We start from the raw sequence: 20886 nt of genomic DNA, 5'->3' as shown, positions 1-20886 counted from the left end.
AAAAATATTATAAAAAGGGTCCAAACGGCAATCAATAAAAAGTGTTAGTATAACATCAAAAAATTCAGTGATTTGAGCAATAGTACTACAATAGGGAAAGTCTCGATAGCCTTAATATACAGTTAATGAAAGCTGTTAATGGTTTTATTATTTTTTAATAAAATCGGTAAAACTTGCAATACAGTCCTCTAACATTTAGTCCGTTTGTAATATGGTTCTCGACGTAACCGGTCGTTTGACGCCGTTACATTGCCATTAGTACGTTTGCAATATGGTCACTAAACTTTTCAGACGCTTGCATTTAGGTCCCCAACTTTTAAAACTTGCAACACGATCCTCAATTTCATTTGAAACCTCAAATTCATTTTCGATCTCGAATTTCCTTTTTCGCTTCTTTCTTCTCATTTCCAGTGTAACGTTTAGTCGGGGATGCATGAGAAATTCAAATCTAACTTTGAATTATGTGGAGGTGTTGACTTGAATAAGGGTCAATTGAGAGAAGACCCGACCAATGGACTATCGGGACTATAAACGATTCAAGGTGTAATGTTAGATACAGGTCATCTGAGGTGAAGCATAGATGTTCGATGAAATGCTTGTGAGAAAAAAATGGGGTTATAAATGCAGAGTTGACAAATACTACTAAGATGAACTAAGTATCATTGTTGAAAGTCACCAACAAAGCTAGAATTATTTTGTATAAATGTCATATAATAATTTCTTCATTTAATTCTTGTGGTTAAATATTTTTTAACAGATGATCAAATATAATGAAATCTCAAACAACACATTCACCTCTCAGTCTTTTTCGCTCACATGCACTATCGTTTAGTTTTTGTTCTTCAATTTTCTGCCATGTAAAATTATAAACCCAAGCAGTGCTTTGTCTTTCAGTTTTTTATTTACAAAGAAAAAAATGGAGGAAGAGTTGATGGAACACAACACTGATTGCGTTTATTTCTTAGACTCTTCCCTCACTTGCAAAAAGGTATTTATTTTCTCTTTTGGGCTATCCAGAAGTAAGCTTTTCCTCTTTCGCACTTTCCCATTTTCAGCTCACATTGTGTGTTTTTTGTTGAAATTTTTATGCTTCTGGGATGCATGTCAATAATCTGGATATTCAGTGTTAGTTTTGAACCAAAACCATCTAATTTTCTTTTTTTCTTCTTAATCAAAACTTTTACTACTCCTTATGAAAGATATTCAGTCCATCAGAATAGAAGTGAAAGATGGTCCTAGGCTAAATTTTTTTGATCTTCTTCGGGGAATTGGTTGTGAGTATCGCATAGTGAAATCGCCAGGCTCAATTCGAGAGACTGCTGATACTAGTTTACTGGAATTGTATTGATCTAACTTGTGGTTTTCGGCATCCTGTGAGCTCGTATTCTTTTTAATAAGTTCATATTGATTATGAGACTGATATATCATGAACGAATTGGATTTTTTTACATGTTTTGGAAATTGAGGACTATGTTGCAAGTTTTAAAAGTTGGGGAACCTAAATGCAAGCGCCTGAAAAGTTCAGTGACCATATTGCAAACGTACTAACAGCAGTCTAACGACGTCAAACGGCCGGTTACGTCGGGGACCATATTGCAAACGGACTAAATGTTGGAGGATTGTATTGCAAGTTTTAAAAGTTGAGGGACCTAAATGAAATCTTTAAAAAAATTCAGTGACCATTACTATACTTTACCCTTTATTAAATAAATATAAAAAAGTATTATTCTTGTAAATTATTATTTTTTAATTACAAAATATCCGGCGAAACAAATATTAGATGAGTGGTGCCGCATGTTCTTCCTCATTAGTCCCCAACAAAGATGCAAAAAGCTTCACTTCTGTGTTCTTCAATTCCAATATCTTCACCGCCGGCTTATTTTCACACTTGTCGTCCACTCACACCTCCCATTAGAAGCCGCCTCTCTCGTTCTCTCTTTGCTTTCTCTTCTCTCCGCTTGTCATTGAATAGTCTCCACGGTCATGGCCATGGCCTTTCTCCTCTGCACAGCACTGGTAAACCTTGCTTTTTTTACTTCCATTTTCAGAAGTTTTGGCTCAATTAGAGGGTTCTTTACAATGGCTTTAGCTTTTTTTTTGTTTCACATTTGTTGGCTTGTTTGTATTTCATTTCTTTTCAACCGTTGTGTCTATTGACATTAATTTGGCTACTTCAGCTACTGAAGAAACTATTGAAGCTAGCAACAACGTGTCTGGTTTTGTTGAAATTGGGTACATATCCAGTGTTCATGGGTTACAGGGAGAGCTTTGTATAAAATCCAACACTGATTTTCCTGAACTGCGGTTTTGCAAGGTAGGACATGTTCTTAAGGTTATTATTGGCCTCTGCCTCAGCTTAATGTCTTTAAAATTTTTTATTTTTTTTTCTTTTATCATGAAATTGGTTCACTTCCAGGCTGGGAGAAGATGGTTAAGGCAACAAGTTTCAGGTGAAGAAGCAATTAAAGAAGTAGAGCTTGTTGAAGGAAGGGAACATCCTGGAAAGAAGAGTTGGATACTTAGCTTCAGTGGGATTGAAACAGTGGACCAGGTGAGATGATTAGAGAAGTTTGTTCTTTATATTTGTTTACATCTTAATGAAAGCTTGCCTCTTTACTTTGGATATCTCCTTTGATTTTTCTTTCCCTGCTTTCATCTTGATAAGTTATTGTTGTTCAGGCTAGGCAACTTGTAGGTTCAACTTTATTGGCCGAGGAAGAAGACAGGCCACATCTAGAAGAAGGTGAATTTTATACTCGCGATCTTGTTGGAATGAGAGTCATTCTCAAGGTAATGTACTTATTGGCTCATTAGCCCTTAATAGTCCATGCACAAATCTGGCAACTCCCATAAATGCATCATTTTTCTTTTCACATTTCAACACACCTTAACTTTTGGATTTGCCTTCTAAAGCCTATTATTGTTGTAATTATTTTACAGTGATAAGTATATTGATTTGTTTGTTCTTTTCAATTCTTTCTCATGGTTTTAGATGATTGATTATTTTATTTGTTAATCTTTGTTATGATTGGTGAGGCTTAATTTTAAGATTTCTATATACCACCTTCTTTCAGGAAACTGGTCAAGATGTGGGGACAGTTGTTAATGTTTTCAACAGTGGAGCTAATGATCTGTTACATGTCATGCTCAATTCAGCTGTACCTATGCCTAATGGAAGTGAGGAGCCATCTACTTTGGCTGAAGCTAATGATTCTGGCCCCCTTGTTTGGGTACCGTTTGTCGAGGAAATCGTTCCTAATGTTGATTTGAAAAGAAGAGAAATGCTGATTACTCCTCCAAGGGGACTCCTTGAGCTAAATGTACGAACTGATGAGAGGTCCAAGAAAGAAAGACGCCAACTTGTAAGCTAATATTATTTTGTAATCTACTTGATTCATTGTTTCATTTCTTGCAAGATTCTCCAAAATAGTATTCTGCTTACTTATTTTCTTGTCATCTGGACTTTCCTTTATTGCATTTTTCCTTCTGCTTCTGTTCTCCCGTATATTATTAAGTAAATATTTTTTTTGTATAGAGTACATTGAAATTTTGATATTTATTTCATATGCTCATCTTCTCAAGCTCTTCCATTGATTCTTCTGTCATTTTTTTCACAGTTCGTGTGTTTACATTTTTGTATCAATCAGGTTCATGTCTTGATTCTTCTGTCAACATGTTTCAGGAATGGAAAGAAAGAAAAAAGTTTCAAAAGCGGTTAATATCTGCAAAAAAGAAATTGATTGAAATGGAGCAGCAACATGTATTTCATGGGTTCGGATTTGGAGAGAAGTCACAAGTGAGCCTACTTGCAGATCAGATTGTCAATGTCAATTCCAAATTGCTTCAGCAGGCATTGGAGAATGTTGAGATAGCTTCAAAGAGGTGAAGCATTTATATATGTATATGTAGTGTATAAACACATTTTTTCTCGATTTGCACTTATCAAACTTCCATTTAATTTTTGAACAAATTCATCATCAGTTTCAAATATGGTGGCAAAAACCCAGTTGTTTTCATCTTAGAATCCTTTCAGTTAGAAGGCATTATCTGAACTGTATAAGCGGTGATGGTGATTTACTTTCTATGTTGCTTCTTGAATCAGATGGAGTATAATTGAATCGCTTTCTGGGACTAAGCTGGTGAGAAATAGACTGAAGATATCAGAAAAATGTTTTACTCCATCTACAAGTGGAGAGAAGCTGGGAACAAATTTCACTTTGCACGAAAAGGCACTTCATCTTGTTTCTAAAGGCAAAGTTGCTGTTGTTTTAGCTATGAGTGACCATAAGAACTGGGGAAAAGAGTATGACCTTGATCTCGGTTTCTCAACGAGCACGAATAATTCTGAAACATCCTCCCTTCAGACATTGCTTTCTGATGATGAGAGGTTTGTGAAGGTGGTGCCAAGATAAGAACTTACGTTTGGGAAAAATTTCTTAGTTTGTCAGTTGTTACTGGTTCATGCTACAGAAATTTTCATTTATAAGCTACTGCAATTCATACTGAAGTTCCAATTTATGAATATAAAATCTTATTGCTCGATGCTTGCAGGTAGAACATCGTTCATCTACGCCACTGGTTTTGATTAGTCCAGCCGGTGAAATCAATTCTATGAATAAGATGTTCTCAAGTAACAATTATTTTGGATTTGACCCCGAAAAGGTCAGTATCAGTGTCATTGCCATGGAATATCTTGTGATTTTCTTTTCTGCTCTGGGTTGTAGTCTTTGAATGATTCACAAGACTAAAACACAAGGTGCTGAGTAAAGTTATTTGTAATGTTCATTACAGGCTGTAGGTTTTGCTATCATATTTCAGTGCGGATAGCTGTAGTTTTCAAAATGTTCCTTTTTGTTGTGTTTCACACCCAGAGTGTAAATTAGAATTAAATGAGAAAGTTTTGATAGCCATGCATCTACTTCAGGAATCGGGGTCTGATTTTCAACTAATGAAAGCTTCCAAGGCACTTACTCTTTTAACATTTAATAATACTGGCTGATTCCAACTTCTGGTTTTGGTCGAATCCCAATGCTACCCAGAAAGTTTTCTCATTTCTAGCTTCAACTCTACTAAGGTGTTTGGCTTTCCGTGGCTATCATCTTTATGATCTGAACATTTTTCCATCGAATTCTTGAGGATTCGGAGATCCCTCTATGAGAAAATCCATAATGTTGGGATTTCACTGGCTAGGCCCTAGCAATCATGCTTGTAACTTTGACGTAAATAGGAATTGAAAATGATAGATGTGAACTGCTTTTATCCTACGTGTTTGATGAATATATGTAAACTAACACCTTTATTTACCCAACCAAATTACAGGTTTGGTTCTTGGAAGAAGAGAGGCTGCCGGTTGTTAGCAGTTTGCTGGAACAAAACAGGCATAAGATTTTGATGAAATCACCTTGGGAGATACTGCAAGCACCAGTTGGCTCTGGAGGAGTCATTAGCTTGCTTTCATCTGACAGCATTGTGGAGAACCTTTCCCAGAATGGCGTAAAGTATATTCAGGTTATAAACTTCGTTATATTTTAAACCAGTTCAGTCCTTTTTCCATGAAAAAGAACAGACTAAGGCTTTTAAACTGTTTTATTGATGCTTTCTCTAAACCTTTTAGTCAATAATATATGCTACCAATTCTATGAAAATATCATAAGAGACTCTTGAATCAAGTCCAAAAGTAGGTTTTGTTTCCATGAGTTCAAAGGTGCACATTGCCAATTTTTTCGGCTGTAATCTATTGCCCTTTATTGATGTAGTGAAGTTGATAACTAAGTGAACTGTAACTTGTTAGAAGGAAAGGCGTTACGCTTCTTTTGTGTGCAAGTTTATGTCTTTATAATAGATCCGATAAGCAAGTAGAATGTCTTTCTACAGCATCACTTAAATTCGTGACGTTTGCCCACGCAAACAAGTTCTTGCGCATGCATTATATAATTCAATGCTTGTCTTCTTAGCAGCCTCGTCTTTAACATTTTCCCTTGATTCTTGTTTCTACGGCTCGCATCTTGCAGGTATGCCACTGTGCAAGATATATCGGACAGAGCTCACTGCTGCTCCTTGGGTTGGTCAATGAAAAGGAAGCGGAGATTGGCATTCAAATTTTCGAGCATACGGAGGATGTTGAGGAAGGTTTTGGCATGGTGTTCTCGTTGGATATAATGAAGAAGTTACAAGGAAGATAAATAATCTTCAATTCTATGCCATATCAAAGCCGAATCCGCATGTGGAGCTAGTCGAGAAAAAATGGGTAGATGTTGAACCTTCCTCTCCCAACTCCTACGAGTTTCATTCTACGATTTTCAGTTGTCTAAATGCATGTTCTTTGGATAAGCTTTGCGTTATGGAAATAACAGAATAGAACGAAAATCTTTGCTTTGACTTCATTAATATTCTCAATGTTTAACTTTTGTGTTCATGGGAAAAGCAAAATTCAATCCTACCATCATCATGTGTGTATATATAAAATCTTTGAAAAATCTAATAGAAAAAAGGATGCAATTTAAGTCGATATAAACTAGGCCTGCAGTAGACATCCCAATATTTTAAGCACCAGGTTTTGCCATCTTCTTTATTGTCGACTAATGGCATTCCAAAGATACTCGGCCGCTCGAAATCTGCCATTATAAGAAACCCGAACGTCGGCTACTCAGAGGTTCCATTAAACGAAGAGTTTAACTATGACAGTTCCTATCAGTACTGCTGGATTGGCCTCGAGAAAGAAGAAGAAATCGTCTAGAAGACACCGCAGATTCTTGGGAGTTAGGCAGAGACCATCGGGGAGATGGGGAGATCAAGGACTTTTTGCAAAAGGTCAGGCTTTGGCTTGAAACTTTCGACACTGCCGAAGATGCAGTAATGTCGTTTACATTATCGATTCATTATATTTTGATTATTGAATCCTAAGCTCCGACGCGTTAGTAAAACTGGTTAAATTTTATCTTAACCTATACATTTTAGGCAAATATTAATTTGACCCTAACTTTATATAATATACTAATTTAATCCATAAACTTTGGATAGAAAATCAATTTGATCTTTAAATCTAGTCAAGATTCCCATTATTATTGCTCATCAATGTCATCGATCACCATTTATCATTGATTGTTGTCGCTATCAACCCTTAAATTAAAATTTAGAGCTAAATTATTATTATGCTAATTTTATCAACTAACACATCACACGCGTTAAGATTTTTCTTAATAAAAATAATCAATTTTTTTAAGTTGAATAATTATTTTATAATTTTTCATAGCCTAAAGATTCAATAAATATGTTCTATAATTGAAGGACTATTTACATATTTTATCTTGAAAATTATATGAATTTGAAAATCTTACATACTTTTTTTATAAAAAAAAGTGATATTGAGATTAATATTTAAAATTCAAAATCTTGACACAGTTGAGAACAAAAGATTATCAGTTTAAGGTAATTTTCATGAATTAAACGTGGTAATATAATGCCCAAATATAAAATTACTCCTATAAATCTTAAATAAAGAACTTATGGTACTAAAGTGAAGGGACCAAGTTTAAAATTCTGAAGAATAAAGAGGCTGAGGCCGAAATTAGACCTTTAAAACGAACAAAATAATCACCTATTTTCCACCGTTTATCTTTCCCCACGAGCATCCGTATCTCTCGACCAACCTAAAAACAAAAGATAAAGCCTTATATATAACCAGCTGCAGCTCACAGCAGCAAAATCGGGCGGCCAACGTAAACCCTAATTTCCCAGTAAGCATATATGCACACCTCCCTCTTTCTTTGCTTATTTATATTTCTTAATGATTTATTATTCCATCGGCTTTAGTAATTTTTTTGTTTGTTTGTTAATGGCGAAGGAGGTAAGAAGAAGAAAAAGAAGAAATGGCGGTGCCACTTTTAAGTAAGAAGATCGTGAAGAAGAGGGTCAAGAAGTTCAAGAGACCCCAAAGCGATCGCAAAATCTCCGTCAAGGTATAATCAAAAGTTCCTCGTTATCATTTAAGTTTTGATTTTTTCTTTTCAGCCTTTTTATTTTTGAGCTTAGTTTTTTTAGAAAAAAATGAAAAATGATGATATTGTCGCCCCAGTCTTACTTTGCATATATTCAGTGTCGGTGATTGGCATTGTTATCTGATTTCCATTTCTTTAACTACTAGCTGCAGCTTCACTTGCTCATAAATTATTATCTGGTTTCCATTTCTTTAATGAATTTGAGTGTGGATATGAAGATAGATCTTTTAACACACAGTCTGAGTTTCTATATGCTGATTCAGTATAGATCGACTATCTGATCCAGTGATCCGTTTACCATTGCTCCAATAGGGGTCTTCAGCCTTATAAAGTATACTTTTTTTTAATTCTTTGTTTTACAAAAAGAAGTTGCAATGAATTCTTGTAGTTCTCGCCTGTGGTATCTGATGTCCAGTTTTTATATGTATGTAACTGGGCATTTCGTTTTAAGGGCGAACAAAATTCGTTTACTAGGTCTTGTGACACTGTTAGCTTTTTTCAATCACAAGCTTTCTATGCTAAATACCTGATCACATTGATTTTCCTCATTTACATGTTCATTCTACTTTGTTCGTGTTACTTATCATGTTTATCCTGTTGATTGATGACAGACAAACTGGCGTAGACCGAAGGGTATTGATTCTCGTGTAAGAAGAAAGTTCAAGGGATGTACTTTGATGCCCAACATTGGTTATGGTTCAGACAAGAAGACTCGTCACTATCTTCCGAATGGCTTTAAGAAATTTGTTGTGCACAATGTTGGAGAGCTTGAACTCTTGATGATGCACCACAGGTAACCGTTGTTAGCTTACCAAGAATTAGTATCATTACCGATGTTATATCATTTATGTTTGTGTTATCAATGTGATTTGTTGCTTATCAGGACGTACTGTGCTGAGATTGCCCATGATGTTTCCACGAAGAAGAGAAAAGAGATTGTGGAACGAGCGGCTCAGCTTGATGTTGTCGTTACTAACAAGCTTGCCAGGTTGCGCAGCCAGGAGGATGAATGAAAGCAAAGTTTGTACTGGTTATATTTATTGATGAGCTCTGTTTGTTCAGGTTGGTTTTAAGTTTTTGGACAATTTTGTTGTTTTAGATGTCGAATCATGTTCTTCACTGTGATTTTTGTTAGACATCAGCGAGCTGAACATTATTATAGTACAATTCTAAAACATTCTCGTGCTCTTAAAAACACTTTGCAAGTTTTACTTTACGTCACCTCATGGTATCTGAATTTTTGTTTCTTGTCGGTTGGATATGTGAAAACGTTTGATATATGAATGTTACCTATGGTGGCTGAGTTCTAAGACTGAGTGTCGAAGCATTGGTGATGCATCTGGGGAGTTTGCCACTGAGTGTTTCTGATCTAGTTTTCTATTTTTCATCTTTCAATTCATTATTACCTAAGAGTTACATATCGAGACCGGTTAAGTTTCTGATGCTACACGAGATTCCACCTGTGAATGTGTATGGAAAAATCTAGATTCCGAAACTTGTGGCATCCAAGTTGGAAGGAGCTTCACCATTTAACTGATTTTGGGCCAAGTAAAGAACTTCAAGCCTTGACTGATTACCACATATGTTAATCGGGAGAGTACCGGAAAGACTATTGTTTCCTAGGAGAATCCATTCCGATTAAGATATATCGAAGATGTTTTCAGGAACTGGACCTGTAAGGTTTGAATTTTGACCATCAAATATCAGCGAATTACTAAGATGACGTATTTCCCTCTGTATTTCACCTGCAAAGAAGCGTTCCCAATATATGTTGCTGCAATATGTAGTTATCTTAGCTAAGTTAAGTTCTCAATGTTGCTTGATATACTTGCGGCGAAATTATTTGACAAAGGAGGAAATATTATAGACGGAAGGAGGATGGGATTCAAAAGCTCGGTTGTATGGCCAACTCAGATGGAAAATTGCCATGAGAATCGTTTCCACTCATGACAACAACGAGAGGTTCTCCAAGGGCAGCGGGGTAGTCCCGTGCAGGTTCATGTCGGGGAGATTCACTCAGCCATTAACGCTGCAAGAAATGCAGGTCCAGCTGCATACAGTGGTGGTCGAAGGCCAACTGTATGGCCAGACATTTTGAGGATTGGAAGTGATATGGGTTCCGAATTGGAGAACAGATTGTTCGTCGTTGAAGCTTATCTTAGGGACCATTAGTCTATGGGTTACGCTGTTTGTTTCTGGGTCATCTAAATTAGATCTGGAAGTACGAATAAATTTATAATTACTTTAATTGTACAATTCTAATATCCGATTATCATATGATATAAAATAAATTTTAATGTTATATATGCATATTTAAAACTTTTATATACCATTATCATATGAATCTTTATTATATCTGAAATTGAATTAAATAGATATCTAAATATCTTTTTAGATTTTTTTAAATATGATTTTTTAGAACTTTTTTGAAACAGTTTTTTTTAAACTTACATGCAAATAATTGAGAGTTTAAAGAATTTAAAATTCCCACCATCTACAAAAAAAAGGGATAAATTTTATATATTTAGAACCCTAATTTCACCCCTACATATCACCTATTGAAAGTAAGCTTTAACATTATTCATTTTGGCGCCTGTTCTTCTCCGATGTAATCTCCACCCTTGAGCTTGACCGTCCCATAAAGAACACGGCAGTGGCGGCGATGGCAACAGCTCCGACCGATGCAATTATAGAACCCCAATTGATCTTACTACCATTATCCTCCTCCCCCTCCTCTTCTTCTGCATACTCTTGTGGTGGTGGTTCTCGTTCCTCATATTTCATTTCACTTTCTTCCTCCTTTTTCGCACGACCCATTAATTCCTTCCTTTTCGTACTTTTTAACTCAACAATGGCGTTCTTCAGCTGCCATAACTCGGACTTCAACTCAGTCATCCTATCCTTGATCTCACTCACCATCTTCTCCGATCCTTTCATGGCCTTGACTTCCTCCATCATCATCTGCAAATCGAGCAACCCGTAGCTTCCCCTCTCCAACATCGCTTCCAGAATTTCAACTTCTTTACTCAATTTCTTCTCATCTTTATCGCCGTTATCATCGCTCACCTTCATGGCTTCGTCGATCATTTTCCCGGTTTTCTCAATTTTCTGGGCAACTTTTTTCTTATTGGGATACACTTTACGTCTAGGTACATCAAGTTTTGAAATCTTACCCTTTCCAGATTTCTTCACCCGTTCTTCAGCTCCGATCTCTAATCCTTTCAATTCATCAGTCAATTTCATCGCTTTCAGAATATCTTCATCGTCTCCAACTTTCCCCAAATTTTCATCTCCTTTCAACCCTTTCGCGATCATCAACATCAGAACTTCCCGTTCCAAATATTTGATTTCGAGGTTCAATTGCTTTTCCCCTTCGTCCAATTCTTCAATCCCACGGTTTAACGACGATAACATTCTCCCGTTCTCTAAATTATCAACGACCAATCGAGGCACCTCGCGTCCTAATATCTTACTAAAACGTTTCCGATCCGAAAGCTTACCTTCCAGCTCCATCCCCAAGCGATCCTCACCTTCGTTCTCCGCCATCTGATGAACCCGCGACGACGATGAAGATGAAGACGGCGAAGATGGGACGTTGATGATCACGGAGCTTCCCATTAGATTAACCGAAGAGATTCCCATCGATTCATGTATCCGATAAAAAAAAGTCAAGAATCTGAAAATGAGTTTTGAACATGAAATTGAGCTTTGAATCTGAAAATGATTTATGAATCTGAAAAAGAATTACGAATTCGAAACGTGAAAGAACTGGCTATGAGGATCAGAAATATGATTGAAAGAAAATGAATATTTTATTAATTATTGTGATTTGACATTTTATTGTCATGATTTTTACAAATATGTATCATATTGGTCTTTACAGATTTTAAAGATGATAAAATGATTGATTAAAGTCGAATTGTGACTTTCGAAAGTTTTATATAATGAATTATATTCTTTTGATTTTATTAAGTTGTTAATATTGTATCTCACATTGATTTGTTATAATATCTTATTAAGTTATATTTATCGTGTGATGATTTTTACGTGTATGTAAAAAAATATAAGAATGTGAAGTGAGGAATACTGTGAGCATATCTCTTGGAAAAATTATACCGACATACGATATCAGTAAAACATCCTTAATATTATTTTGATTTGTTAGTGGCATGCATATTATGAATATTATGGTTACTCTGATAAAATTGCTTTAATATGGTTGGTAGAATATATAAATAGTAATATAAATGAATAGTAATTTATATTACTATGTTTTAAAAGTTAATTGATTGCTTTTTAAATAAAGCGGTATTTTGACAATTTTACAAGTCATATGTGCTTTCAACTTTTAAAGCTTTTAAAGTGCAGGTAGAATTTGATTATGGAAATAAGTTTAAGTGTTTCAGACCAGATAATGGAGGAGAATACACAAGTGAATATTTTGATGATTTTTGCATGAAAGAATGCATCAAAAGATAGTTCACAGTTGCAAACACTCCTCAACAAAATGGATGGCAGAGCGGATGAACACGACCTTGTTGGAAAGAACAAGAGCAATGTTGAGGGCTACAGGCCTAGAAAAATCATTTTGGGCAGAAGCAATCAACACCGACTGTTATTTGGTGAATCAGGCTCCATCAAATACAATATAGTTGAAGACACCAATGTAGATATGGACTGATAAACCTGTTGATTATTTAAACCTCCATGTATTTGGAAGTATTATGTACGTGATGTACAACGCCCAAGAAATTTTAAAGTTGGATCCAAAATCCAAGAAATGCAAATTCTTGGGGTATGCTTATGGAGTAAAAGGGTATCACTTGTGGGATCCCACTGCCCGCAAAGTGATTATCAGCAGGGATGTTATCTTTGTAGAAGATAAGCTACAAAAAAAAATAAGAAGATGACAACACTGAAAAGTTAGAGACTACATAGATACATGTGGAAAAGGAATTTGAACAAGGAGATTCTTCTGAAGCAGAACCAACACACGATGATGAAAAACCAGGAAGTTTTGAAGCTCCAATAACTCGCCAATCAGATTGTGTGAAAAGACATCCCAATTGGCACTCAGATTATGTTATAGAAGGAAATATTACATACTGTCTTTTAACATAGGACGGTGAGCCATCAACATTCCAGAAGGCAATAAATAGCTCAAATGCTTCACAGTGAATGACGACAATCCAAGAAGAAATTGAACCCTTCATAAAAATAATACATGGACCTTGTGACACTACCACAAGGAAGAAAGTCAATTGGTAACAAATGAGTCTTCAAAATTAAGCGAAATGGACACGATCAAGTGGAGATCTTGAAGAAGAGCTTTATATGTTACATTGAACTTACATCTAGAGCAGCTAGATGTTAAAACAACTTTTCTTCATGGAGATATTGAAGAAGAGCTTTATATGCTCCAACCTGAAGGTTTTAAGAAAAAAAAGAAGAACTTGGTTTGCAAGTTGAATAAATCTATGTACGGTTTAAAGCAGGTGTCAATGTGTTGGTATAAGAGATTTGATTCCTTCATTATGTGCATTGGATACGACAAACTTAATACAGACCCTTATCCTTATTTCAAGATGTTTGGTGATAACGATTTTGTTATATTTCTGTTGTATGTGGATGGCATGTTGGTTGTAGGCCCCAACAAAGATCTTATTAAAGATTTGAAGGCACAACTGGCTAGGAATTTGAAATAAAGGACTTGGGATAAACAAACAAGACTTTAGGGATGCAAATTCAACGAGACAAATGTAATAGGAAGATTTGGCTTTCACAAAAAAAATTACTTGAAGAAGATCTTGCCACGATTCAACATGCAATACTGTAAGCTAATTTCTACCCCTCTTACTATTAACTTCAAATTATCCTCCAATATGAGCACTGGCAGTGAATAAGAGAGGATGGAGATGTCTCGAGTATCATATGCATCAGTAGTGAGAAGTTTAATGCTCGCTATGATATGCACAAAACCATACATTGCACAAGCAGTGAGAGTGGTTAATCGGTACATGGTGAATATAGGCAAAGAGCATTGGAATGCAGTGAAGAGGATCCTGAGATACATCAAAGGGACCTAAAATGTTGTATTATGTTACAGAGGACAAAAATTAAGCGAAATGATGACGATCAAGTGGAGGTATCGTGCAAAACTGATGGTCAAAGGATATGCTAAAAAGGTTTATTTCAATGAAATCTTTTCTCCTGTAGTTCGGCTAACAACAGTTCAGGTAGTCTTAGAAATGTGTGCTACATTAAACTTACATCTAGAGCAACTAGATGTTAAAACAACTTTTCTTCATGGAGATTTTGAAGAAAAGATTTATATGCCCCAACCTGAAGGATTTGAAAAAAAAGGAGAAGAACTTGGTTTGCAAGTTGAACAAATCTCTGTACGGTTTAAAGCATGTGTCAATGTGTTGTTATAAGAGATTTGATTCCTTCATCATATGCCTTGGATACGATAAACTTAATGCAGACCTTTGTGCTTATTTCAAGAGGTTTGGTGATAACGATTTTGTTATATTTCTGTTGTATGTGGATGACATGTTGGTTGTAGGCCCCAACAAAGATCTTATTAAAGATTTAAAGGCACAACTGGCCAGAGAATTTGAAATAAAAGACTTGGGACAAACAAACAAGACTTTAGGGATGCAAATTCACCGAGACAAATGTAAAAGGAAGATTTGGCTTTCATAAAAAATTACTTTAAGAAGATCTTGTCATGATTCAACATGCAAGACTGTAAGCCAATTTCTACCCCTCTTACTATTAACTTCAAATTATCTTCCAATATGAGCCCTGGCAGTGAATAAGAGAGGATGGAGATGTCTCGAGTACCATATGCATCAGCAGTGGGAAATTTAATGTTCGTTATGATATGCACAAGACCAGACATTGCACAAGCAGTGGGAGTGATTAATCAGTACATGGCGAATCTAGGCAAAGAGCATTGGAATGCAGTGAATAGGATCCTGAGATGCATCAAAGGGACCTAAAATGTTGTATTATGTTACAGAGGATAAAATATTTTATCGATGGGTATGTCGATTCTGGCTATGCAAGTGATTTGGATAAAAACAAATCTACTACATGGTATATGTTCAAAGTTGCTGGTGGAGCTGTAAGGTGGGTTTCAAAACTGTAGTCAGTTGTGGCTACGTCAACAACAGAGGCAGAATATGTAGCAGCTACACAAGGCAGTAAAGAAGTAATTTGGTTGAAAATGCTATTGGAGGAGCTCGAGCACGATCAAGAGCTCTTTGTTTTGTGACAGTCAGAGCGTTTTGCATCTTGCAAGGAATCCAACATTTCATTCAAGGAAAAAACACATACGAGCTCATTACCATTTCGTTTGTGAAAATATGGAAGAAGGGACGGTACATATGTAGAAATTCATACCAAAGACCACATAGCAAATTTCACGACAAAGACGATCAATGCTGATAAATTTACTTGGTGTCGATTCTCTTGTGGCCTGTTATAGACGTAATCAACATGAATGGTACAAGGTATAAAGAATGGTGTGAAGATATGATTGTTCCAATCGAATATTCAAGTGGGAGATTGTTGAAAGTAAAAAAAAAAATGAGGCAGTTCTTGGTGTATTAATGCACCAAATTTTACAGTGCTGAATTTCAAAAATTGTTGTTGCAATTTGTTTGAAAATTGAAAAGGTAAAATTTTTGAATTAGTCCCTAACTTTAGGTTATTTACAAGATTAATCTCTAAACTTCAACTATAAATAGCCTAGGCCTTTGCCATTCATAACCATCCCAAAATCATTCAACTTTCTTCCATCACTAGAAAAATTAGAAAGTTTTCTCGAGAGTTGTTTTCTCCTTTTTATCAAGAGATAATTTTCATTGTTTTTCCTTATTAAATCGAGAGAAGTTGTAATTCTTATTTTCTCATAGTGAAATTATTCTACATTTGCCCGTGATTTTTACCCTATATTATTTAAAGGTTTTCACGTAAAATTTGTGTATTCTTTATCTTTATTTTATTTTCTCAAATTATCAATTACGATTTTACTCTATCCGATAGTTGAATTCTACAACAGAAAGAACCATTAAAGAAGGTGAAAGAGAAAGGAGAGACGCAGTTCAATAGGGAAACAAATTCCCAAAATACGACGTAAATATTGTCTAACTACTAACATTATTCTTATGTGTTTCAAAATTGCAATATTAGTTATTATATTTTAGTTTATTACAATTTAATCCTTATACTTTATAAATAGTTGAGACATTAGTATATATAGATTTTAATAAACATGCTCCTAAATAGTTAAATCAAAAAAATTGAAGATCAAGACTTAATTTATTATTTTGAAACTAACATGGTCCTAAATATGAATTAAAATCAGAATTTTTTCGAGAAAAATAAGTTTAATTATAATGATTTCAAAATTATATGCGACTTAAAATGAAATTAACCATAAATTTTATTACAGAGGGTTATTACTCTTCCATGTACAATGTATCTCCGTCCCTCAATCCACCATAAGATTGGATTTAACGTGAATAAGTTTAAAGAACCTGTATATGGTTTATGTAGAATGAGACCCGAACTTGTATGCATTCTGCGCCTGCCAGAGTGTATTGCCAGAAATCATGGATTGACATACTTAAAGTTTGGATACAGGGAATGAAGGTATTGGTCGTTGTAGCATAGGTAAACATTAACTGTTAATTTGAGTTTACTCTATATGAAAGTACAGTCATTTCAATTCAATGTCCAGGACACAAGGAGTACACTCTTGTAATGAAACCGAGTTTTTCAATTTTCATTTTCATTATTGTTTTCGATTCTCGTAAAATCAAGGTAAGCTTTGCCGTTTACTTTCTGAGCAGATAATTCTTTGAAGTACTTCTCCAACGGGACTTGTTGAAAAATCGCAGGGTTATTTGGATCGATAAGGCTAAGTGCACGGCCTAATTCTGTGTGCAACTTGGAGCTATAAAACGCTGCAATTGATAGCCTCTCTTTGGTTGAATTCACAACTGCTCTATTTTCAATGCTGCGGTACTATGTCCCATCGCTCAAAATCTGAGAGAAAACAGGCATTCGAGGTGAATGATACTATCTGCACGATGCCGACATCGCTCTGCACCATCGAGAACATGAAATTGTTGGATCAAAATACCCTTTGTAAACACTACTTTTTATCGAAATATCGGTTTTGAAATCAGTTTCGATACCTTAGCTTAAGGGAGAGTTTATCGAATAGGTCAACCTTACGAAGATCGAGTGGCAACGTGGTTATATAGAACATATCAGACCAAACTAGCTTCTGATCTTCTGAAACAACAAACAATTGACCAAACCCTTCATTATCATCTGGTGTTTGCCAGAGAAGCTGCTTATCTTCATGGGTAAGTTTGAAGAAATTTTCAATCTCCAACTTGAATTCCTACAATAATTTTACACTAACACCATGATTCACTACCTATATATATATATATGAAACAAAAACACTTGCTTCAACAGTTTCAAGCAACAACTGGTGAGTAGTACTATGTCTTACCTGGAAGCAGGTTTTGAGTGGTACCTTGCTCCACACGTTGGCTATTTGACTGACACCCATTTTTTTAATTTTCTCTTTCTGACACCGTTTGACCAATATTTCTAGAAGTAGCACCATTTCTGCTGAGTTGGCAAAGGCGCGTCCCCGGGGACGCGCTTTACCCGTGTTTTCGCTGAGTTGGATGCCACGTGTGGAAGGCGCATCCCCGGGGACGCGCCTTTGTCAACTCAGCAGACACGTATTTTGTTTAATAATAAATAGTTTATTTTTATTATTATTATAAATTAATAATATATTATGTAAAATGTTTCGATTATAATGTAAGAATTATTAAATGTATTTGTTAATGTGTGTTAAAGGTGGAGTGAATTATCTACATTAATATGATATAACAATATATGAAAACCAGTTTTGACTTTATTGTAGTTATAGGAAAAATGTATGAAATTATAATATTACACATATGGTTATATTATTATTTTTGATTTTGATTATCGATCTATTAATTTTATCAGTTAATTATTTAAATGTTATCAATTTAGTCATCTCATATCAATATTTAACGAAAATATTGATGCATAAGTTAATAAATTAGTATAATTACATATTTAATCTTCAAGACTTACATATTTTATAAAATTAGTCTTATTGAAAATTTAATTTAATAAATTTAATCCTCCAATCAGAACATGAAATGTGTCATCGTATACATAAATTTTTTAATAACTTTTAATTTGTTTAATTTAATATTTTTCTCTACTTAGAAGGTGGAATTATTATTATATTTTAAAAAAATTATAACTAATAATATTAATTATTATATTAAATAAATATATTAAATATATTTATGTATTTAAAAGTTAAAAAATTATTTAGGTGTACATACATTGACAAATTATATAAATGCAATAACATTAAATTATTAGAAACAAAAACATTCATTTAAATACAATATTAATTACATAAGAGTTAACGATTATATGATGATAACAGAGCTGGACATTTTTTTCTATTGTGCCCGATGTTTCTACAATGCCCACATCATATTTCCGTCGACGGGAAGCCCCAGATGCATAGAGACATCCTCCAATGTAATTGTCGCATCTCCACATGGAAGGTGAAAAGTGTGTGTCTCGGGCCTCCACCTCTCAATCAGTGCAGAAATTAGGACAGATTCGAGTTTGTAACCGCCTATAATTGTTGCAATATACCCGAACCCGGCAGAAGCCAAATATGGCAAAATACGTTCCGGTGTCGGTATACGTGGATTTTTAATAAAAGTCTCTAAAATACGATCAGTCCTAAATAATATACATTATAAAAATAAAAATTAATATAAATTCATAATAACTTTAAAATAAAAATAAATTTAAATATTAACATTAATTATAAAAAATATTACCATATCGCTAAAATGTCTGGAGATATGATCAATATCCAATCGCAACAACATTTCGTTTTCCATTATAACTGTAGACAAAACAATATAATTAGCAAAAAAAATTAATAATTCTAAATAAATAATAATTATATAAATATTATTTTAATAAAAAAATAATATTTACATAAATATATTAATATAAAAAATAATAACTATTTAAAAAAATACTAACATAAAAATAAATTTCTTACCACTAATAACAAATTTAAAACTCAAATAGTTGGAGAATTTGAGTTATATAAGAGAGGAGAATATGATTTTAGTGTGAAGAATGAGGGATGGTTGAGGGGGTTTATATAGGGGAGGAGGAGGGATAGTTAGGAAAAACGGATGGGGACATTTATGACATATAATGGAAGGCGCATCTCCGGGGATGCGCTTTCCACACGTGTCTGCTGAGTTGGCAAAGACGCGTCCTTGGAGATGCGCCTTCCACACGTGGCATCCAACTCAGCGAAAACACTGGTAAAGCGCGTCCCCGAGGACGCGCCTTTACCAACTCAACAGAAAAAGTGCTACTTCTGGAAATATTGATCAAACGGTGTCAGAAAAAAAAATTAAAGAAAATGAGTGTCAGTTATGTCAAATAGCCCCGCACGTTTCCATGTATATCCCTTGATAGTCGTCAATTGATGTGCCACCACCACAGTTGTACTATTCGCTATCACTTTTACCAGTGCTTCTTGAACTATTCTTTTTGATTCGGCATTCAAGGCACTTGGAGCCTCATCGAGGAAGATCCTCGGGTTCTTCAAGATGGCTCGTGTTATTGCTTTTATTCGTTTTGTCTTCTCGAAAGTTGAGTTCCATGCTCTCCCACCATAGATAAGGGGAAAAAATGATACATGCTGGGAGAGCATGAAACTCAAAGTTCACGAGGGCAAAAGCAAAGAACGGCGATTGCAAGAGCCGCATATTTGGGCGTCTATCTTTCCCCGATCACCTTCCGATATATTATATCCGTAAAATACCACACACATGTAAGTAGTTCAATTAAACATGTAAAATTTGTTAGTATTACTATTCAAATATAACTACACAATACGGCATGTGTATATAAACTTGAAGCAATATTTCCCACCATAATTATACCTTAAGTCCACCCTCGGCCATAATTAAATGAAAAATCAAATACAATCTATTGAAAAGATTCTTGATGCATTAACCATGGCTGAATCTTTAAAACAAAGAAAAAATGAGTTAAGTAATTTTAGATGAAGAACGTCTCGATCAAATAATAAAGATTTCAATATATTTTATTTTTTAAGATTTCGGTTTCAAAATCTTATTTAGCGGTTTCCGGTTGGCATTTCAATGATGCCTTTGCTTCCACGTGAAGCCACGAAAGAAAACATCCAAAGAAAACCGGGAGAGTTGTTTTTATATAACCTTTGAGACTATTTTAATGATATAGCGGCAATGGTTCCCGTCGTTATCAAGAACACACAATCGATGAATTAATATTGAAACTCCGGTTAATAAAGGTGATTTTTAAGATGGCACCTTACTCCACAAGTTTCCCTAAATGAACCGGTGTGCCACCACCACAGTTGTTCTATGGGCGGCCATCACTTTCACCATTGATTCCTGAACGATTCATTCCGATTCGGCATCGGATTCTCAAGTTCTTCAAAATTACTCTTGCTATTGTTTTTCTTTGATTTCTCCCTCATGAAAGTTGAGCTCCATGCTCTCCCACCAGGGATAAGGAAAAATATCAGACATAGTGGGACACCATGGAACTCAACTATCAGGAGGAAGAAAGCAAAAGAAAAGTTATAGCAAGAACAATAGCCGCAAGAACACATCCAACTAATCCGCGAACTCTAACATCTCGTAAAATGACACTCTGTTGATCGGCATTTTCTTCTTCTCGTTTTCGCCGTTGTTGTTGCTGTTATCTTTTGCCGCCA

General features: G+C 35.0%; 1 protein-coding gene and 2 pseudogenes across 2 annotated transcripts; all 3 read left to right on the top strand.

The window, feature by feature from the left end:
• Nucleotides 1–1797: 1797 nt before the first annotated feature.
• LOC120137429 lies at nucleotides 1798–6386 on the top strand (annotated as a pseudogene).
• A 1218-nt stretch (nucleotides 6387–7604) lies between these two features.
• LOC120137431 (60S ribosomal protein L32-1-like) lies at nucleotides 7605–9194 on the top strand. Of its 2 annotated transcripts, none has more exons than XM_039153179.1 (4): nucleotides 7605–7736; nucleotides 7844–7958; nucleotides 8609–8790; nucleotides 8881–9194. In XM_039153179.1, exons 2-4 carry the CDS (start codon nucleotides 7869–7871, stop codon nucleotides 9008–9010), a joined length of 402 nt encoding a protein of 133 aa, XP_039009110.1. In that variant the 5' UTR covers nucleotides 7605–7736; nucleotides 7844–7868; the 3' UTR covers nucleotides 9011–9194. The 2 variants fall into 2 exon arrangements, with proteins under 2 accessions (XP_039009110.1, XP_039009111.1); XM_039153180.1 differs by having other exon boundaries at nucleotides 7694–7736; nucleotides 7860–7958.
• LOC120137468 lies at nucleotides 8050–8124 on the top strand (annotated as a pseudogene).
• Nucleotides 9195–20886: the final 11692 nt, after the last annotated feature.

Source organism: Hibiscus syriacus, unplaced genomic scaffold (assembly GCF_006381635.1).
Source record: "Hibiscus syriacus cultivar Baekdansim isolate YM2019G1 unplaced genomic scaffold, ASM638163v2 tig00110670_pilon, whole genome shotgun sequence".
In the NCBI taxonomy this organism is placed as follows: Eukaryota; Viridiplantae; Streptophyta; class Magnoliopsida; order Malvales; family Malvaceae; genus Hibiscus; species Hibiscus syriacus.
The sequence above is the reverse complement of the archived record's forward strand: the minus strand, read 5'-3'. Positions and strand labels throughout refer to the sequence as shown.